The sequence below is a fragment of the Hemitrygon akajei genome, chromosome 7 (genome assembly GCF_048418815.1).
Source record: "Hemitrygon akajei chromosome 7, sHemAka1.3, whole genome shotgun sequence".
Lineage (NCBI taxonomy): Eukaryota > Metazoa > Chordata > Chondrichthyes > Myliobatiformes > Dasyatidae > Hemitrygon > Hemitrygon akajei.
The window spans coordinates 126,837,818-126,859,051 of NC_133130.1; the positions used below are offsets into that span (position 1 = coordinate 126,837,818).

The 21,234-nt window shown below is 44.5% G+C and overlaps 1 protein-coding gene across 5 annotated transcripts in view; it reads left to right on the plus strand.

Moving 5' to 3' along the window:
* The window catches only part of pgam5 (PGAM family member 5, serine/threonine protein phosphatase, mitochondrial), a 100,446-nt gene that overhangs the window by 10,631 nt on the left and 68,581 nt on the right, over positions 1-21,234 (plus strand). For 2 of the 5 annotated variants that reach the window (XM_073051919.1, XM_073051915.1), the window contains exons 3-5: positions 2,403-2,528; positions 4,817-4,938; positions 16,255-16,388. In XM_073051919.1, the coding sequence (XP_072908020.1) occupies positions 2,403-2,528; positions 4,817-4,938; positions 16,255-16,388 (382 nt within the window). The remainder of the gene's footprint in view (positions 1-2,402; positions 2,529-4,816; positions 4,939-16,254; positions 16,389-21,234) is intronic. The other 3 variants (XM_073051916.1, XM_073051917.1, XM_073051918.1) reach the window with 3 other exon arrangements.

Genomic DNA, 21,234 nt, shown 5'->3' on the forward strand with positions numbered 1-21,234 from the left:
AACAGAGAGATGTGTGGACCAGGGTCCCAATGATACACAGTAACAGAGAGATGTGTGGACCAGGGTCCCAATGATACACAGTAACTGATAGATGTGTGGACCAGGGTCCCAATGATACACAGTAACTGAGAGATGTGTGGACCAGGGTCCCAATGATACACAGTAACTGAGAGATGTGTGGACCAGGGTCCCAATGATACACAGTAACAGAGATCTGTGGACCAGGGTCCCAATGATACACAGTAACTGAGAGATGTGTGGACCAGGGTCCCAATGATACACAGTAACTGAGAGATGTGTGGACCAGGGTCCCAATGATACACAGTAACTGAGAGATGTGTGGACCTGGGTCCCAATGATACACAGTCACTGAGAGATGTGTGGACCAGGGTCCCAATGATACACAGTCACTGAGAGATGTGTGGACCAGGGTCCTAAGGTCCCTCTATTCATCCACTCAGCTAAGAATCCTGCCATTGACCTTGTACCTTCAGCCTTTCTAAGTGTATCACTTCACATTTTTTTCTAAATTAAACTCCATCTGTTACTTTTCAGTTCAACTTGCATCCTGACAATGTCCATAAGATATAGCAGTACCGTTAAATAACAAAGTACAAGATCACAGGTTGATTGTGAGGCCGAGAGTCCATCTCGTCATACAAAAGGTCCATTTCAGGAGTGTGATAACAGTGGGACACAAGCTGACCTTGGTCTGGTGGTACCTGCTGTTGTATCTTCTGCTCAGTGGGATGTGGGAAACAAGAATGTTTGGGGTGGGTGGAGTCTTTGACTACACTGAATTTATTTATTGAGATAAAGTGCACAACAAACCCTTCAGGCCTTTCAAGATGTGCCGCCCAGCAATCCCCTGATCTAACCCTAGCCTAATCACGGGACCATTTACAATGACCAATTAACCAACCAACTGGTATGTCCTTGGACTGTGGGAGTGCCCGGAGGAAACCCGTGCAGTTACAGGGAAAACATACAAACTCCTTGCAGGCAGCAGAATTGAACCTGGGTTGCTGGTACTATAAAGCGTTGTGCTAATCTCTATGTCACTGTGCGGCCCCTTTATTGAGGCAGCAGGAGTCTGTGGTGGGGAGGCTGATTCCTGTTCTCATTCCACAACTCTCTGCAGTTTCTCGTAGTCGTGCAGAGCAGTTGCTATACTGTACCATACTTTCTATGGTGCATTGATAAAGATTGGTAGGAGCTAGCAGGGACATGCCAGATTTCTTTAGCCTCCTGAGAAAGGAGAGGCATTGGTGGTTAGGCCAGGGCTAGCTTTGGCTATGTTCAGTCCTAGGAACCCTTGCAACCTGACCTATTATCACTCTCATGGTTTAACCAGAAGGGAATTATTGGAACATATAACAGGAGCAGGCCATTCAGCCCACAGTGTTGTGCTGAACGAGCTAAAATGCAAATCAAAAACACCCAAACACTAATTCCCTCCTACTTACATCATGTTCCTATCTCTGCATTTTCCTTACATCTGCCTATCCAAACGTCTCTTAAAAGCCTCTAACTTATTTGCCTCTACCACCATACCAGGCAGCGCATTCCAGGCGTCCTCCATTCTCTGAATAAAAAATGCCCTCACATCCCCTGTGACACTAGGTACATAAGCTGACTCACTCCCTCCCCTTCAGCGCATGCCCTCTGGTTTCTACCCTGGGAAATCGATACTCTCCATACAGCCTATCTATGCCACTCTGTCAAATAAACCTCCATCAGATCTCCCCTCAGCCCTCCAGCACTCCAGAGAAAACATCCCATGTTTATCCAGCCTCTCGAGAAGCACACGCCTTCTACGCCAGGCGGCATCCTGGTGAACTGCTTCTGCACCCTCTCCAAATACGGGGGCGGCTAGGACTGCGTACAATACTCTATTGTCAAACGCCTTACTAAAATCCACGTAGACAACATCCACTGCCCTACCCTCAATCTCTCTCCACGACGTGCCCCGCACAAAGCCATTAATTAATAAATAATTAAACCACGGATTTCCAAATGCTCATATGTCCTATCCCTAAGAATTTTCTCCAGCAATTTCCCTACAACTTCTCTAGTTTTATATGCATTGATTGTCCATAAAGTGACACTAGGTACATAAGCTGACTGACAGGAAATGATAAATTAGCGCTGGTGGGTTAGTCGGTGGAGGTGTTGATCAGCCTTGCTGCTGGGGGGAAGTCACTGTTTTTGAGTCTGCTGGTCCTGGCATGGATGCTACGTCGCCTCCTCCTTGGCCTTTGGAACAGAGGACTTGATGCCTGTAAATTCATTGCCTTGTTGCAGTAGTTGAGGAACGTTCTGTGCGTATAATTACGACTGGTTTACAGCTTCATAGTGATGCTCTGGCGTTAGCGGGTTGATGGAGTTTTATTTCTTCCTAGGTCGCGAACAAGCCGAACTGACGGGCCAGCGGCTGGCGAGTCTGGGTTTGAACTATGACATCTTGATTCACTCAAGTATGACCAGGGCTAAAGAGACAGCGGCGATTATTCGTAAACATTTACCAGGTATGTTGGCTTCCCCTGTGCACTGCGCCGCTCTGTCACATTCTCACTTTGTAGTTCGTCAGTTAAGCTCATCACCACAAGCCGCTGACAGCAGCTCGCCTGCGTCCTCTGCCCTGGGCCGAAGGTTTTCTGCTTTCATCGCACAACTTCATACGTCTCCTCGATAAAGATTCTTCCTCTCCCAGGCACAAGGTGTCTGGAGCTTCTGCTGGCATTTCTGCGGCTCTGTGTTTTTACAGAATGGGGGTGCCCCGGACTGCTTCCCACTTGCTCCCCTCTCCCTTCCCCTTTTCCCAACTATGATACCCCTCTCCCTGCCCCCTTCCCACTCTCAGTCCACAATAGAGACCCAGATCAGAATCAGGTTTATCATCACTCACATTTGTCATGAAATTTGGTTTTTTTCGTGACAACACTTCAGTGTAATACATAAAATTTCTACAGTACAGTGTAAAAGTCTTGGACACCCTAGCTTTGGGAGGAAACCCACAATACGGGCAGCGGTGGGAATTGAACTGTAAAGCGTTGTGCTACAGTGCCTCCCAATATCTTTGTCTTCCTTTTACTTTTCCTCGTGTCTGCCCGACCAGCCCTGGCATCGCTGGTATCTCTGCCTGGTGAGGGGTTTTGTGTAGGATGGCCCGGTACAGGCTGGAGGGACTAGGCAGAGGAGTATGCTGTATAGGGTTGAAGAGCTTGTTTCTGTGCTCCATGACTCTGAACTGACCAGTGAACGTGACCTATGGACTCGCTGCCTAGCACCCCGCAGCACGAGCTGTACAGACCTAGAAATTAGGTCATAGGTTCTCATCTTTCTGTTATTTATTAACTTATTCTTTCAAAGTCTCTACAGCTCATTGTTCTTTTATTGACTTATTATTTGTTTTTTTTTTCTATTTGCAGTTTGTCTTTTGCACACTGGTTGTTTCTCAGTCTTTGTGAGTAGGGTTTCATTAATTGCTTTGTAAAGTAAATTTATCTAAATCCATAGACGTCACCATTTACAACCCTGAGACTCACTTTCTTGTGGGAATACTCAATAAAGTCAAGTTTACTGTCATTTTACTACGTTCCTGTGTATAACGTGTACAACCATATAATGTATATAGAAATGAGACGTTTCTCTGAACCAGGATGGAAAGCACAATAGACACATAACACACAATAACTTAAGACGAGGATAAAATCTAGATGAATCACATAAATAACAAACTGAAATGCATGAATTAAATATTGTAAGGTATAGAACAGACTGCCCAGTGATGTGGCCGGGAGTTCAGAGCCCAACAGCCTTAAGGTAAAAACTTTCCAATCCTGACTGTTCTTGATTTTATGCATCGGAGTCTCCTGCCTGATGGTAGAAAGTCAGAGAGGATGCTAGATGGACGGGTGGGATCCTTTTTAATACTCCGTACGCAGTGCTCCTGCTAAATGTCCCTGATGAATGGCGGGGGGCCCCTATGATCCTCTCAGCTGTTCTCACTGTAGGGACTTCTGCTCCGAAGTTCAGCCGCTCTCAGACCAGATGGAGATGCAGCTGATCAGGACACTCTCAATGGCTGAGGAGAGATCTGATGTAGGTTTATGAGAGGCACAGTAGAGTGGACAGGGGGTATCTGTTTCCCAGGGTGGAAACGTTTAATACCAGAGGTCATGCATTGAAGGTGAGAGGGAGTAGGTTAAAAGGGAATGTGAGGGTTAAGTTTTTTACTCGGAGAGTGGTGGTTGCCTGGTACGGTAGAGGCAAATACATTGGAGGTTTTTAAGAGATGTTTGGATAGGCACATGGATGTGAGAAAGATGGAAGGATATGGACTTTGTGCAGATTGGAGGGATTAGTGTTTGGGTGTTTCTGATTTGCTTTTTAGCTGGTTCAGCACCACATTGTGGGCTGAATGGCCTGTTCCTGTGATATACCGCTGTTTGTTCTTTGTATCTACCGTGAATACAGCAGGAAAATGAATCTCAGGGTTGTATATGGTGACATATGTACTTTGATAATAAATTTACTTCTAACTTTGACTTGTGAAGTGCCTTGGGATCTTTTTCTTTTTGCTGTGCTACCAAAGGGACATAAATCAAGTTGTTGGAATACTGGGATGTGGATGCAGATGTGGTTTGTGGCTCTGTGCGGATTGTGTCATCTTACCAACGTAAACTGCATCTCTGAAGGAAATTCAAGAGCGTTGATCAGGGGTGTGACAGCTGAAGAAAATGGGGAGGGGTTTAACTATCGTGAAAAAGCAAGTTGGCTGTTCACACTGAGCGCATTCGTGCTGTGATTGCAGGTGTGGAGGTGATGAGCTGTGACTTGCTGAGAGAGGGCGCGCCGATTGAACCCGACCCACCTGTCAGCCACTGGAAACCGGAGGCGATGGTAAGGACCAACGGGACAGCAGCAGGCCCAGTGGTAGGTCTGGGAGCAGGACGGGTTTACTGTGCAGAATAAAGTGTTGAAGCTGAAAGGGGGTAGGTTCAAAGGGGACGTGAGGGGTAAGGTTTTAGAGTTATGAATGCCTGGAATATGCTGCCTGGTTTGGTGGAAGATGGCGGGATATGGACATGGTGTAGGTAGGAGGGATTAGTGTTTGAGTGTTTTTGATTTGCTTTTTAGCTGGTTCAGCATAGCGTTGTGGGCTGAATGGCCTGTACCTACATTGATCTGTTCTGTGTTCTAGTATACAGTGCAAAGTAATGCAGTAAAACTGATCAACACCTCTTCCCACTAACCCAACCGCCATTTCCTGTCAGTCACCTTATGTACAGACTCCCCTGTGCCCCACGTCACTTTATGGACATACAGTCAATCTGTGTATATAATCTATCTTACATTTTTATGTTTATTGTGTTTTTCATTATTATATTCTTTATCTTGTATTTTTTTTGTGTCTGCGTCAGATCCGGAGTAACAATTACTACATTCTGTTTTACACATTTGTACTGCAAATGGCATTAACCAATCTTGAACAGCTACAAAGTTTAATGTAGGTAGACAATAAGGTGCAGGATCATAATGAGGTAGGTTGTGAGATCAAGAGTCCATCTTATCGTTCCAGGGAACCATGTAATAGTTGTGTAACGGCAGGGTAGAAGCTGATGTTGGTCTGAACCAACCCCATCCGTGTGGTCCAGGTCCTTCATTACCTATTGGTCTGTGTCTATCTAATGTCGTATCTGCTTCCCCCACCTGAGCAACAGACACAAAATGCTTAAGGAACTCAGCCAGGTCAGAGAGCAGCTCTGTGAGTAAACAGTTAATGTTTTAGGCCAAGATCTTACATCAGGACTAGACCTAAAATTTTGTCTGTTTATTTCCTTCCATAGATGTTGCCTGACTTGGAGTCATAGAGAGTTACCCGGCTGGAATAGGCCATTCGGCCCATCTAGTTTGCCAAGCCATTCCAGCTTCCTAGTCCCATTGACATCCACCTGGACCATAGCTGTGTGTACCCCAGCCATCCATGTACCTATCCAAACTTCTCTCAAGTGTTGAAATTGAGCTCACACACATTGCTTGTGCTGGCAGCTCATTCCACACTCGCAAGGCCCTCTGAGTGAAGAAGTTTCCCCTCATGTTCCCCTTAATCTTCTCAGCTTCTTAACTTCTAGCTGTAATCCCACTCAACCTCATTGGAAAAAGCCTGCTTGCATTTACCCTGTTTATGCCCCTGATAATTTTGTATACCTCTATTTAATCTCCCCTCACTATTCTACATTCTAAGGAATAAAGTCCTGACCAATTCAATCTTTCCTTCTAATTCAGGTCCTCTGGACCCAGCAACATCCTTGTAAATTTTCTCTGTACTCTTTCAACCTTATTTACATCTTTCCTGTAGGCAGGTGACTAAAATCGCACACAATACTCCAAATGAGGCCTCACCAATGTCTTGTACAACTTCAACATAACAGCCCATCTCTTGTACTCAGTACTATGATTTATGAAGACCAAAAGCTTTCTTTGCGACCCGATCTGTTTGCTGAGTTCCTCCAGTAATTTAATGCGTGTTGCTCCAGACTGCCCAGATTCTGACTGAAATGGCAGAGGAGGAATTTCACTGCCTCAGCTTGGAGTGTGGATTCCGCTCCCTACCTCCATGTGAACAGGAAAATATTCCTCTGTGTCCCCCATCTCCCTCTTCATTTCTTAGAAAATCCTGACCTTGACTTCCTATGTTTTCTGGGAACGCAAGACAGAATTTTGTAATACAGTACCGGTAGTTGTATTTATGGCCCCCAAGTAAGATTCTGGTGAATCCACTCTGCTTGTCTTCACAGGCTGCTGTGTTTTTTTCCCTAACTGAAGTTCAATCAAGGGATTTGGATACGTGTGAAAGAGTCAGGTTTAGTGTCACAGACGTTGTCGTGGAATGTTTTGTAACAGTGGTGCAGTGCAGGCATAACAAAGTTACAATAAAAACTAAGCAATGAAAATGAGAGAGTGTTCACAGACCATTCAGAAATCTGATGGCAGACAGGAAGAAACCATTGTGTGTGTCTTCAGGCTCCTGCCCTTCCTCCCTGATGAAAGTAGAGGGCTACAGCACAGAAGAAGGCCCACCCAGTCTGTGCTAGTCTGCCTAGCAATTTGAACATGGTGTCAGAGGTAGGTAGGGTCGTAACCAAACTGAAATGTTGCAATCAGGCCTGCAACCGCCACCCCTGCTGGCAGTTCGGTTCACAGTCTCACCACCCTCTGAGTGAAGACGTTCCCCTTAAACATTTCACCTTTCACCCTTAATTCAAGTTCTTGTCGCACCCAACCTGACGGGGGGAAAACCTGCTTGCATTTACCATATCTATACCCCTCATAATTTTGTATCAAATTTGTCCTCAGTCTTTTATGCTCCAGGGAGTAAAATCCTAACCTTTCCCGATTACTCGGGTCCTCAAATCCCAGCAATGTCCTTGTCAATTTTCTGTCCACTTTTCCAAGCTTATTTACGTCTTTCCTGTAGGTCGGTGACCAAAACTGCACGCAATACTCCAAATTAGGCCTCACGTTGTCTAATATCGTCTCAATATCACCAAGACCAAGGAGATGGTATCTGGGAGTACAGTTAGACGAGAAGCTAGACTGGACTGCCAACACAGATGCCTTGTGCAGGAAGGCACAGAGTCGACTGTACTTCCTTAGAAGGTTGGCGTCATTCAATGTCTGTAGTGAGATGCTGAAGATGTTCTATAGGTCAGTTGTGGAGAGCGCCCTCTTCTTTGTGGTGGCGTGTTGGGGAGGAAGCATTAAGAAGAGGGACGCCTCACGTCTTAATAAGCTGGTAAGGAAGGCGGGCTCTGTCGTAGGCAAAGTACTGGAGAGTTTAACATCGGTAGCTGAGCGAAGGGCGCTGAGTAGGCTACGGTCAATTATGGAAAACTCTGAACATCCTCTACATAGCACCATCCAGAGACAGAGAAGCAGTTTCAGCGACAGGTTACTATCGATGCAATGCTCCTCAGACAGGATGAAGAGGTCGATACTCCCCAATGCCATTAGGCTTTACAATTCAACCGCCAGGACTTAAGAACTTTTTAAAAGCTATTATTAATTCTTTTTGAGATAGTGATTTAGATGCATATCATAGTTTTTATGAGTTAAGTATTGTATGTAATTAGTTTTGCTACAACAAGTGTATGGGACGTTGGAAAAAAAAAAGTTGAATTTCCCCATGGGGATGAATAAAGTATCTATCTATCTATCTATCTATCTATCTATCTATCTATCTATCTATCTATCTATCTATCTATCTATCTAATACAACTTCAACATAACATCCCAGCTCCTGTACTCAATAAACAGATTTATGAAAGCCAACATGCCAAAAACCTTTCCTTACGACCCTACCTGCCTCTAACACCGTGTTCAAGGAATAGTGGACCTGTATTCCCAGATCCCTACGTTCTACCACTCTCCTCAGCGCCCTGTTGTTCACTGTAAGGTAAAGTCAATGGTGCCAGTTAGTGTGATGCTATTCCATCTGCAATTTTCAGCCCATTTTTCTAGCTGGTCCAGATCCTGCGGCAGCCTTCCTCCGATAGTCCTGCTTGACAAACATTTCCGTGTGTTTTGAAGAGGCAATCGTGAAGGTAGATGAGGTGGGGTTAGTGGGTGTTGTCTGCAAGGCCTTTGACAAGGTTCTGTACGATAGCATCGTCGGGAAGCTGAGGTGTCCTGGAATCCAGAGAGAGCTCGGTTCAGAGAGTTGGGTTCAAGATTGGCTCGGAGGCAGGAAGCAGAGGGTGGTGGTTAAAGATTGTTGTTTGGAATGGAGGCTGGTATCTCATGGCGTGCCACAGGGGTCCGTGTTTGGACCCTGTTTATTCGCGATTTATATAAATGATTTGGACACGATTGCAGAAGGTTTGCGGATCACTTAAGATTAGGTGGTGGTGTTGTTGACAGTGAAGAAGGTTATCAAAGATTACAGAAGGTTCTTCATCAGTAGGGGAAATAGATTGAGAAGTGACAAATTAATTTCAAAACAGTTAAGTGTGAGGTGATGCATTTTGGAAAGATAGAGCAGTGTAGGATGTGTACTATGAATAACAGCGCGCCTATCATTGGCTTCTTCAAGTTGTTATAGCCAGGGGAAGGTAGTGGGATTGAGCTCACACTTCCTGTTAAATACTCCCAATGGCTGCATCTCTGACAACCAGGGCCATCTCCTGGCCTTGATGTGTGGCTAGCTTCTAAGTCCGATGGAAGAATCTGGAGCTGGAGTCCACATTGAGTTCAATTCTTGTGATCACACTGATGCCAAACTGCGTCAGTCTGTACCGGGCTACTGACAGGAGAAAGGGCAAAGGTGGGTTCCTGGCACCTTAAAACCAGTCACTTCGGGCAGATGGTGCTCATCTAGGAGAAGGTAAACTCTGATCTCAAGCCTCTGCTGCCTTGTGGCTATACCTACTTGTGAGGAAGGCTTTGGGAGTAAACCCCGAGAACAGGTCCCTAAGGCAATCCTACTTTGAGTTCAGTGCTGACTGTGACACCGCTGTCACCAAACTGTATCGGTCTCTGCCATTCCTTTGGATTCAGCAGCTGTGTGGAGAGAGGGAGCTTGTTGCATGAGCAACAGCTTGTTCTCCATACGGTACTGCTCCGGCTTGTCGGACGGTAGGGTCACAATATTCATGGTCGACTCTGACCAACAGAGGCCTCACGGTAGGGCACCAGGGAATGCAAAGGAGCAGAGGGACTTGGGTGTACTTGTCAATTGTACATTGTAAGTGGCATAACAAAGAAAATGTTTACCTTCATTGGTCAGGGAACTGAGTATAGGAGCTGGGACGTTATGTTGCAGTTGTATAAGTAATTGGCGAGGTCACACTTGGAGAAATGTGTTTGCTTTTGGACGTGGTTACACTGGAGAGAGTGCAGGAAAAATGTGAACATGTTGCTGGGACTGGAGGGCATGAGTTACATACAGGGAGAGGTTGGCCAGCCCGGTCGGTCTTCATCCTCTGCAATAAAGGAGATCTCACAGAAACGTTTACAATTCTGAGAGGTCCCAGGGAGAGGAACTCAAGCATAGATTTAGGGGGAGAGGGATCTGAGGGGCAGAGGGTGCTGAGTACATGGAACAAGCTTGCAGAGGTGGTAGTTGAGCCAGATCCAACGGTATCATCTAAGAAGTACTTGGAGGGAGAGAGTGGATGTAGAAACGATGTTTCCTATAGTGGGAGGGGGAGTCTTAAGACCAGAGGACACAGCCTCAGAATAGAGGGATGCCCTTTTAGAACGGAGATGAGGAGGAATGTCTTTAGCCAGAGAATGGTGAATCTGTGGAATTCATTACTACAGGCTTGTGTGGAGGCCAAGTCATTGGGTATATTTAAGGCAGTTGTTGATAGCTTCTTGATTAGTCAGGGCACGAAGGGATATGGGTAGGAGACTGGGCTGAGAGGGAAATGGATCAGCCAATGCCAAATGACAGAACAGACTCAGTGGACCAAATGGCCTAATTCTGTTCCTATATCTTATGGTCTTATGGACCAAATGCAGGTAATTGGGATCAGCCGGGTGGATGCCCTGGTGTGCGTTGATTTATTGGGCTGAAGAGTCTTTATCTGGGCTGTTCCATGAAGCCGAATAATTCTACAGAATTTATCAAAGGATTTGAGTGCATTCTAAGCCTTTGAATTACAATCAACACACACAAAATGCTGGAAGAACTCAGCATCTATGGGAAAAAAAGAGTACAGTCAATGTTCGAGCCGAGACCCTTCTCATTGAGTCCTGATGAAGGGTCTCAGCCTGAAACGTCGACTGTACTTCTCCCTATAGATGCTGCCTGGCCTGCTGAGTTCCTCCAGCATTTTGTGTGTTGCTTGGATTTCCAGCATCTGCAGATTTTCCCTTGCCTCTAACATTTAATCATTAGCTGTTTGCACTGTGGATAACAATGTTGGTGCAGAATTATCTGTATGCATCTACTTTCACCTCTGCAAATCTCTGTGTTGTTTTTGTTCTCAACGGAAGAAATTGTTTAGACAGAAAACCTATTTCCTTCATGACTGGCTGCCCTGACCCAGAGGCATTCAACTGAATGATGTAAACAGTGTTTGCATATTTGCCATTAAATGGCTGACTTTTCACTCTTTATCAGATTAAAACTTCCTACAATATTTGCAAGTTGCCTTTAGAGAACAGCAATCATAATTTGACCTTCCCTGGGCGATATTGTGGGAGATCCACAGGAGATTTAGATGGAGTGGAGATTTTGCCTGTAACATAACACCATAAATAACTGCTGCAGTTTCAGTGAGTCACATAGCTTCTTCGTGTCAGACAGGTCTGTGAGTCATAGCAATGATTCAGGAAACAAAGGCATTTGTTTGCAAATGATAGAAAAGCTCTCAGTCACCTAAGCATAGAAATGTGATTTTTGATGGATCAAATCTCCAGACTGCAACACTGAAACAGCGACTGTTTGTCTCCCCTCTCGCTGTGGAAGGAGTGATACAACTCTCTGTTGGACTGTTGAGATGGACAGTAGTTTTTGATGTACTGCAGACCAGGGGCTTTGTTGCTGTTTGTATGGTGGCTGGTAGTAGTCCTGATGCTTTCTGCTAGAATAAATGGGAGGGGGAGGGTTGATGCTGACTTGCTGCTGCTTGTGTGTGGGAGGGGGACGGGTCTTTGGGATTCTTTTTTCCTGTCATTCATTATTCGGGGATTTTCTTCTGTTTCATTATCTGCAGAGAGTAAGAACTTCAGGTTGTATACTATATATATTCTCTGATATTAAATGGAACCATTGAATCGGAATCAGGTTTAATATTACTGACGTTGTGAAATTTTGTGTGAGTATATGTAGGTATTTATATGCATATTTAATCAAATTAAATTAGTGCAGAAAAGAGAGCAAAAGATATTGAAGCTGTTCTTGGGTGGGTTCAATGTCCGTTCAGAAATCTGATGGTGGAGGGGAAGAAGCTGCTCCTGAAATGATGTGATCTAAGCAGAATCTTAAACTTGCCATTTACTTGAGTAACATTTGATCATGTGCCTACACGTTAGTAAAACGTGATGGAATGGAGCATATTTGATTGGTCATTTGTAAATCGTCCCGTGATAGTCTAGGGTTGCTGGACTAACCAACAACCCTAAACTTAAAGGGCCTATTCCACACTATCTCAATAAATACATTTTGAAGGGAAATGTACTGGACTACTGAGTTCCTGAACTTCTTGTCCACTTTTTACCGACCTTGCTTTCTTTGATTGCTTAGATTTTAGGCTTCCCATGGGGTCCAGTGGTGAAGCACTATTGCTCAGGAATCTGCCTGTAGGACCTTGTTTGGGGTAGACCTGCTTCAGGCACATGGTTTCCATTGGTTCCAATTCTTAGTCACAGCCCATTGTGTCGCTGGTGTTTACAACGGCCATGAAGGTCCTCCATCTCTGGCAGTGTTCAGGGTTTCCTTCAGTATCAATAGCTTCCTCTCACTTTCACTACTGTCAGTCACGCAAGTCCTGGTTGGAGACTCAGGAATACTGTCACACTCAGATGTAGAAGTGTTCTTCATTGCTGTTTCCATAACAATTTTGTTTGACCAGTCAGGGTTGTTAGCCCTGAGCTGAACCCCTAAACCCGGAGGACTGGTGGATCACTCTTAGTCTGTCCTCTACCCTTTGACCTGTTTGGCATGGGTGACCCCACCAAGAGCCAAAGCATACAGCCCTGACTCCAGCCAACTTGGCTCTCTGGGTCGTTAAGGCAACATAAGCTTCCAAATCCCACGACAAGCTTGTGGTCCTCTTAGAGGTTTATTCCAAAGGAAAGCATCAATTTCAAGGCATCAAGGCAAATATAACAATCTAGTATTGTTTCAATGAATTGATTTTCTTTTGTGTTAATTTTTTATTTCTTAAAACATTTTTCAAATTGTTTTGGAGTTTTAGATATTCAGTGTTGACAGTTGGCAAAGCGAGGGATATCAGTTATATATATTATAAAAAAATAATACACCCCTCCCCAATCACCTTACTGAGGATTGAGATGATCTTGGTGCCTGGGGAAGGTTTTGATCTGCAAAAGGCAGGCTTGCACTCACCACGTTAATCAATAGCAGATATAGGCCCTTATGGGTAGAGATAAGTCTCCACCAAAGGAGGTGTAAGGCAGTGCTGGATGGTCATGTGAGCAGCTGGTGCATATCACAGTCCTGGTTTTGCAACCACTGACACCAGGAAGACGATCTCTGAAGAGTATTGATGATGGCTGGGGTCACTGCCCACTGCCCAGAAGGCGGCAATGGCGAACTACTTCTGTAGAAAAAATTTGCCAAGAACAATCATGGTCAAAGACGATCATCACCCATGTCATACACCACAGTACATAATGTTAGGCGGGAGATTTGGAGCTTGTCTTTGTATAAAACAAAGATGAGTATGCAGGTGGGAGGTGTATGGAGAGTGTTGGTCCAGATGCATGTCAATGGGACTTGGGCACAGACGAGATGGCTGAAGTGCCTGTTTCTGTGCTGTAGTGCTCTATGACTCTGGGACATCACACACACAAAGCCTTGCTGACTCCTAATCAGGCCTCAAATATCCATATGACTGTCTGCATTTCTAACAAATGTCAGATGACACTAAGGTTGTTGGGTTGTGGATAGTGCAGAAGGCTGCTGTGAGTTATCACGGGACATTGATGCAGGGCTGGGCTGGGAAGAGAGAGACGGAGATCAACCCAGAGAAGTGTGATATGATACACGTTGGAAGGTTGAACTTGAGGGTTAATGCCAAGATTCTGAGCAGTGTTGAGGAACAGAGGGATCTTGAGGTCTGGGTCCACAGATCCCTCAAAGTTGCCACACTTTCACACTTTGATAGAGTGGTTAAGAAGGTGTGTTGGCCTTCATTACTGGGTGACTGAGTTGAAGCACCACGAGGTAATGTTGTATCTCTGTAATACTTGGAGTATTGTGTTCAATTGTGGTTGCCTCATTGTAGGGAGGATGTGGAAGCTTTGAGAGGATGAAGAAATTTACCAGGATGCTGCCTGGATTAGAGAGGGTGATGAAGAGATTTACCAGGATGCTGCCTGGATTAGAGAGGGTGCTGAAAAGATTTACCAGGATGCTGCCTGGATTAGAGAGGGTGCAGAGCAGATTTACCAGGATGCTGTCTGGATTAGAGAGGGTGCAGAGCAGATTTACCAGGATGCTGTCTGGATTAGAGAGGGTGCAGAGCAGATTTACCAGGATGCTGCCTGGATTAGAGAACATGTCGTATGAAGAAAGGTTGAATGTGCTGCAGCTTTTCCGTTTAGAGTGAAGGAGGATGAGAGGAGTCTTCGTAGAGGTGCATAAGATCACAGAATGGACAGCCAGAGACTCTTTTTCCTGGGCAAACACAAGGGCAGATTTCTCAAGAGTCTTCAATACCATACAACCCTCATTGCTGGGGAAAAAGTTCCATTCAATGCAGACTGGCACTTCTGTTGTATCCTGGGTAATGGACTACCTGACTGGCAGACCACAGTTTGTGAGGCTTCAGAGCTGTGTGTCAGACATGGGTGTAAGCAGCACTGGAGCCCCACAGGGATTGTATTAGCTCCCTTCCTGTATAGCTCAGACTTTAGATACAACACTGAATCATGTCATCTGTAGAAATTCTTTAATGACTCAGCAATAGTTGGGTGTATAAAGGGAGGACAGGAGGATGAATACAGGGCCCTGGTGAATGGTGCAAGCTGAATCATCAGCTCAACATCAGTACGTCAAAGGGGATGATGGACACTTTAGGAAGACTAAGCCTGCATTGCTCCGTTACTGTTGATGTTGAGGACCTCGATGACAGACTTGAGTGGAGCACCACCACGAAGAGCCAGAGTCGCCTCTACTTCCTGCGGATCTGAGATCCTTTGGAGCGTAAAGGCCTCCCCTTCACGTGTTCTACCAGTCTGTTGTTGCCGCCAGTGCCATCTGCTATGTGGTGGTTTGCTGGGGCAATGGCATCAACATGGGTGATGCCAACAGGATCTGTGAACTGATTAGAAAAGCTGGTTCTGTTATAGGAATCAAACTGGCCATACAGGAGGCTGTGGTATAACAAAGGACCCTATGGAAAATCCTGGCAATTCTGGACAATGTTTCTCACCCTCTGCATGCCATCTTGGCTGAACAGAGAAGCACTTTTAGTAATAGACTGAGACAACTGTGCTGCTCCAAAGAGTGCTATATGAGTTCATTCTTACCCTCAGCCGTTGGGCTCTATAATGAGTCAACCTGTACAAGATAATATATACAAGTGTGTATAAGATGATGAGAGGCATTGATCGTGTGGATAGTCAGAAGCTTTTTCCCAGGGCTGAAATGGCTAGTACGAGAGGGCACAGATTTAAGGTGCTTGGAAGTAGGCACAGAGGAGATGTCGGGGGTAAGTTTTTAACGCGGAGAGTGGAAAGAGTGTGGAATGGGCTGCCGGCGACGGTGGTGGAGGCGGAAATGATGAGGTCTTTTAAGAGACTTCTGGATATGTACATGGAGCTTAGTAAAATAGAGGGCTATGGGTAACCCTAGGTAATTTCTACGGTAAGGACATGTTCGGCACAACTTTGTGGGCTGAAGGGCCTGTATTGTGCTGTAGGTTTTCTATGTTCCTACAGCCGGGGAAGTGATGACTCTCTCTTGTTAGACTGTGGTAATTTATTTTTATTCTTTCTGCTTCTCTTGGAGAGTGTCTTGGACCTCCAGGTGGTCCACAGCAGGTGGGCTAAGGTAGAAGGAGATGAGTTATACAGCTCTCATTACATGCACTTGCAGTTCAACTCTTGGAGTGAAAATGCAGAAAGTTTGAAGTTAATAACTCATCTCCTTCTACGTTAGGCCACAAACATATCAATCACCCCATGCTGTGGACCACTTCTGGAGGTCCAAGACGCCGACTTCTACAAAGAAGGGACCCGTATGCTTCACGACCACTGGACTAAGTGTGTAAATGTAGAAAAAATAAATGTGCTAGGTTTTCTAAAATTGACTCCTTCTACCGTAGGCCATGAACCTATCAATCACCCCTCAAGGCAGTTGAGATTCATGTGTCTCACAGCATAACTTCATGTAATTTGATATAACGCATGTAGAATTTATTCTGGGAAGGTATTGAGAGTGGGCGGGGATGGGGTGGTCGAATGTGGCTAAGATCTCCTTCCAGGATTTTCTGAGCATTACTGGCCAGTCTGTGTGTGTCTTTCAGTGGTTTACATGTATCTACATGTCTTCAGCAGTATCATGAAGATGGTGCGAGGATTGAAGCTGCCTTCCGTCGCTACATCCACAGAGCTGACTTGAAGCAACAGAACGACAGTTATGAGATCATTGTCTGTCACGCAAATGTAATTCGCTACTTCGTTTGCAGGTAATTAATGTTCTGTGGTATTTGCTAAGAGAGAGTGTAGATATTGTGCAAGGCTTGGAATTTAATGTTGAATGGAGCCCAGTTTAACAAATTGACACTAATTTCAGATTTTGAATATTATAATTTCTAAAGAAAAGTAGAGGGCTATGTGGGAGGGAGGAGTTAGATTGACCTTGGAGTAGGTTAAGCTGTTGCGATTGGGGGTGTCGGAGTTGGGAGTTAAATCCCAGTGTCTTCTAAGTAACTTGCATGTCCTCCCCGTGGAACATGTCGGTTGGTAGGTTGATTGCTCATTGTTAAATCACAGGTTGCTGGGCAGCGTGGCTCGAAGGGCTGGGGGGGCATGTTCCGCATTGCATCTCAAAATAAAAATTGGCATTCAATGTACTGTAGAGATTCACACATGCCTCACAGCTTAATAACGTGATGAAGTAAAATGAGTCTAATTTATCATCACCTTTTTTTGCTGTGCTTATGACTTCCTAAACAAAAAATGCAAAGGTATATGGAATCTGTTTTGTGGGAAAGTGGGGATTATTCACAGTGAATTTAATCTAAGTAATGGGAAAAATTTGCATCACTTGAGCCTGTTCCAACATTCGACAAGGTCACACCTGATTCTCTCTGCTTTTTTTGTGTCTAGAAGTACAGTGTAATTCTTTGATATATTTGATGAGGTGATATCCACAACTTGCGGTAGAGAATCAGAGACAGAGATCTGCCTCCAACACTATTTTCCCATTCTGTCCATCTGTTGAGTCCTTTAATATCTAGTTAACACTTTTGAAAAATGAACTGCCACAGGTTTCCAGGATAGAGAATTCCAAGGAAAACCACCCTCCGAACAATTTTACCTCTTAAGTAGCTAGCCTTTTAGTTTGAAACAGTTATATCCCCAGCTGTACTATTCAACTAGGAAAAATATCTTGCCTAAATCAACTGTACTAACCCTTCCATGTTTGTTTCAGTGAGTTCACTTCTCATTCTTATCAACTCTGAAGAAATGAGTGCGATCTACCCTAACCCATCTCTCCTGGTACACAAAACTGCTCAATTCACTGCAACTTTCTTATCAACTTCTATTAAAGAGAGTTGAATTTCATTTAAAGAACGGCACCCAGTTACCTCAAACAAGAGAATATCTGCAGATGCTGAAAATCCAAACAACATTCAGGGAGGGAGGGAGACAAAAGAGGTGGGGGCTTGGCACTGCTGATCACAGATAGTGTCACAGCTGCAGAAAAGGAGGAAGTCATGGAGGGGTTGTCTACGGAGTCTGTGTGGGTGGAAAGAATAGGAAGGGGTCAATAACTCTACTGGGTGTTTTTTATAGACACCCAATAGTAACAGGGACATCAAGGAGCAGATAGGGAGACATTCTTGAAAGGAGGAATGATAACAGGGTTGTTGTGGTGGGAGATTTTAATTTCCCCAATATAGACTGGCACTTCCTGAGAGTGTGGGGTTTAGATGAGGTGGAGGTTGTTAAGTGTGTTCAGGAAGGTTTCTTGACACAATATGTAAATAAGTCTACAAGAGGAGAGGCTGTACTTGATCTGGTATTGGGAAATTAACCTGGTCAGGTGTCAGGTCTCTCAGTGGGAGAGCATTTTGGAGATAGTGATCGCAATTTAATCTCCTTTACCATTGTATTGGAGAGGGATAGGAATAGACAAATTAGGGCAATGTTTAACTCACTGTAAGGGGAAATATGAGGCTACCAGGCAGGAACTTGGAAGCATAGATTGGAAACAGAGGTTCTCAGGGAAACATATAGATAGATAGATAGATAGATAGATACTTTATTCATCCCCATGGGGAAATTCAACATTTTTTTCCAATGTCCCATACACTTGTTGTAGCAAAAACTCATTACATACAATACTTAACTCAGTAATAATATGATATGCATCTAAATCACTAACTCAAAAAGCATTAATAATAGCTTTAAAAAAAAGTTCTTAAGTCCTGGCAGTTGAATTGTAAAGCCTAATGGCATTGGGGAGTATTGACCTCTTCATCCTGTCTGAGGAGCATTGCATCGACAGTAACCTGTCGCTGAAACTGCTTCTCTGTCTCTGGATGGTGCTATGTAGAGGATGTTCAGGGTTTTCCATAATTGACCGTAGCCTACTCAGCGCCCTTCGCTCAGCTACCGATGTTAAACTCTCCAGTACTTTGCCCACGACAGAGCCCGCCTTCCTTATCAGCTTATTAAGACGTGAGGCGTCCTTCTTCTTAATGCTTCCTCCCCAACACGCCACCACAAAGAAGAGGGCGCTCTCAACAACTGACCTATAGAACATCTTCAGCATCTCACTGCAGACATTGAATGACGCCAACCTTCTAAGGAAGTACAGTCGACTCTGTGCCTTCCTGCACAAGGCATCTGTGTTGGCAGTCCAGTCTAGCTTCTCGTCCAACTGTACTCCCAGATACTTGTAGGTCTTAACCTGCTCCACACATTCTCCATTAATGATCACTGGCTCCATATGAGGCCTAGAAGAAATGTGGCAAATGTTCAGGGGATATTTGCGTGGGGTTCTGTGTAGATACGTTCCAGTGAGACAGGGAAAGGATGATAGCATACAGGAACTGTGGTGTACAAAGGCTGGTTTAAATCTAGTCAAGAAGAAAAGAAAAGCTTATGAAAGGTTAAAAAGCTAGGTAATGATACAGCTATAGAAGATTATAAGGCTAGTAGGAAGGAGCTTAAGAATGAAATTAGGAGAGCCAAAAGGGGCCATGAAAAAGCCTTGGCGGACAGGATTAAGGAAAACCCCAAGGCGTTCTGCAAGTATGTGAAGAGCAAGACGTGAGGGAGTAAGACCAATCAAGTGTGACAGTGGAAAAGTGTGTATGGAACCAGATGAAATAGCAGAGGTACTTAATGAGTACTTTGCTTCAGTATTCACTATGGAAATGGATCTTGGCGATTATAGGGATGACTTGCAGCAGTCTGAAAAGCCTGAGCATGTAAATATTAAGAAAGAGGATGTGCTAGAGCATTTGGAAAGCATCAAGTTGGATAAGTCACTAGGACCGGACTTGATGTTCCCCAGGCTACTGTAGGAAGGGAGGAAATTGCTGAGCTACTGGTGATGATCTTTGTATCATCAATGAGGACGGGAGCGGTCCTGGAGGATAGGAGGGTTGCAGATGTTCGCTTATTCAAGAAAGGGAATAGTGATAGCCCAGGAAATTATAGACCAGTGAGTCTTACTTCAGTGGTTGGTAAGTTGATGGAGAAGATTCTGAGAGCAGGATTTATGAACATTTGAAGAGGCATATGAACATCTGGAGAGTCAGCATGGCTTTGTCAAAGGCAAATTGTGCCTTACGAGCTTGATTGAATTTTTTGAGGGTGTGACTGAACACATTGATGAAGGTAGAGCAGTAGATGTAGTGTATATGGATTTCATCAAGGCATTTGATAAGGTACCCCATGCAAGGCTTATTGAGAAAGTAAAGAGGCATGGGATCCAAGGGGACTGTGCTGCCTTTATGGCAGTTATTTAGTTTATAATATTTTCGCTTAGTAATTTGTTAGCATTTTTTAGTTAAAGTTAGGATTGTTTAAGTCAATTTATTTGTCTGTAATATATCGCGGCTGCGATGACGTCACATCCGGGTTCGCCGCGTCTTGTGGGAAAATACCGGTTTGGGATAAACGCAAAGATGGGGGGTCGCTCACATGTGGCGCCACAGCGCTGGTTAAGTTTTCTCTCTACGCACCAGAGACACAGTGAAAGCAATGCTGTAAGTCATTAGATAATCGATATGTTGAGTTAAGATGTTAACGCCGATTCTGTTAAAAGTAACGATGGTCAATAAGGTTTATGTTTTCGTTAGTTAAAGAGTCGGGATAGTTTGTATTGAAGTGTATTTAAAGCAGTCAATGGAGCAGCTAGATTCTGACTATGCTGCACTTTAATGTAATGTAGTTATTGTAGTTTTACCTTTGCAAGTATTCACAATGTAAATGTGATATTTAGAAGGAAACAAACACTGTACCAATCTTGTATTGTTTTATCAACAGTTTTCACCATACGTTAATGTGAAGAGTGAACAGTAAATGGTTAATCTTACTGCGACCTTGTTTTCATTGACTCTGGTTTACCTCGACGTTTAATTCGGGTCCGTTACACCCGAGTGAGAACGTTACAGGGACATTGCTTTGTGGATTCAGAACTGCCTTGCCCACAGAAGGTAGAGTGGATGTAGACAGGTCATATTCTGCATGGAGGTTGGTGGCCAGTGGTGGGCCTCAGGGATCTGCTCTGGGATCCCTGCTCTTTGTGATTTTTATAAATGACCTGGATGAGGAAGTGGAGGGATGGGTTAGTAAGTTTGCTGATGACACAAAGGTTGGAGTGTTGTGGATAGTGTGGAGGGCTGTTAGAGGTTACAGCGGGACATCGATAGGATGCAAAACTGGGCTGAGAAGCAGATGGAGTTCAACCCAGATAAGTGTGAAGTGGTTCAATTTGGTAGATCAAATATGATGGCAGGATATAGTGTTAACGGTAAGACTCTTGGCAGTGTGGAGGATCAGAGGTATCTTGGGGTCGGAGTCCATAGGACACTCAAAGCTGCTGGACAGGTTGACTCTGTGGTTAAGAAAGCATATGGTGCTTTGGCCTTCATCAATCGTGGAATGAGTTTAAGAGCCGAGAGATAATGTTGCAGCTATATAGGACCCTGGTCAGACCCCACTTGGAGTACTGTGCTCACTTCTGGTGGCCTCACTACAGGAAGGATGTGGAAGCCATAGAAAGGGTGCAGAGGACATTTACAAGGATGTTGCCTGAATTGGGGAGCATGCTTATGAGAATAGGTTGAGTGA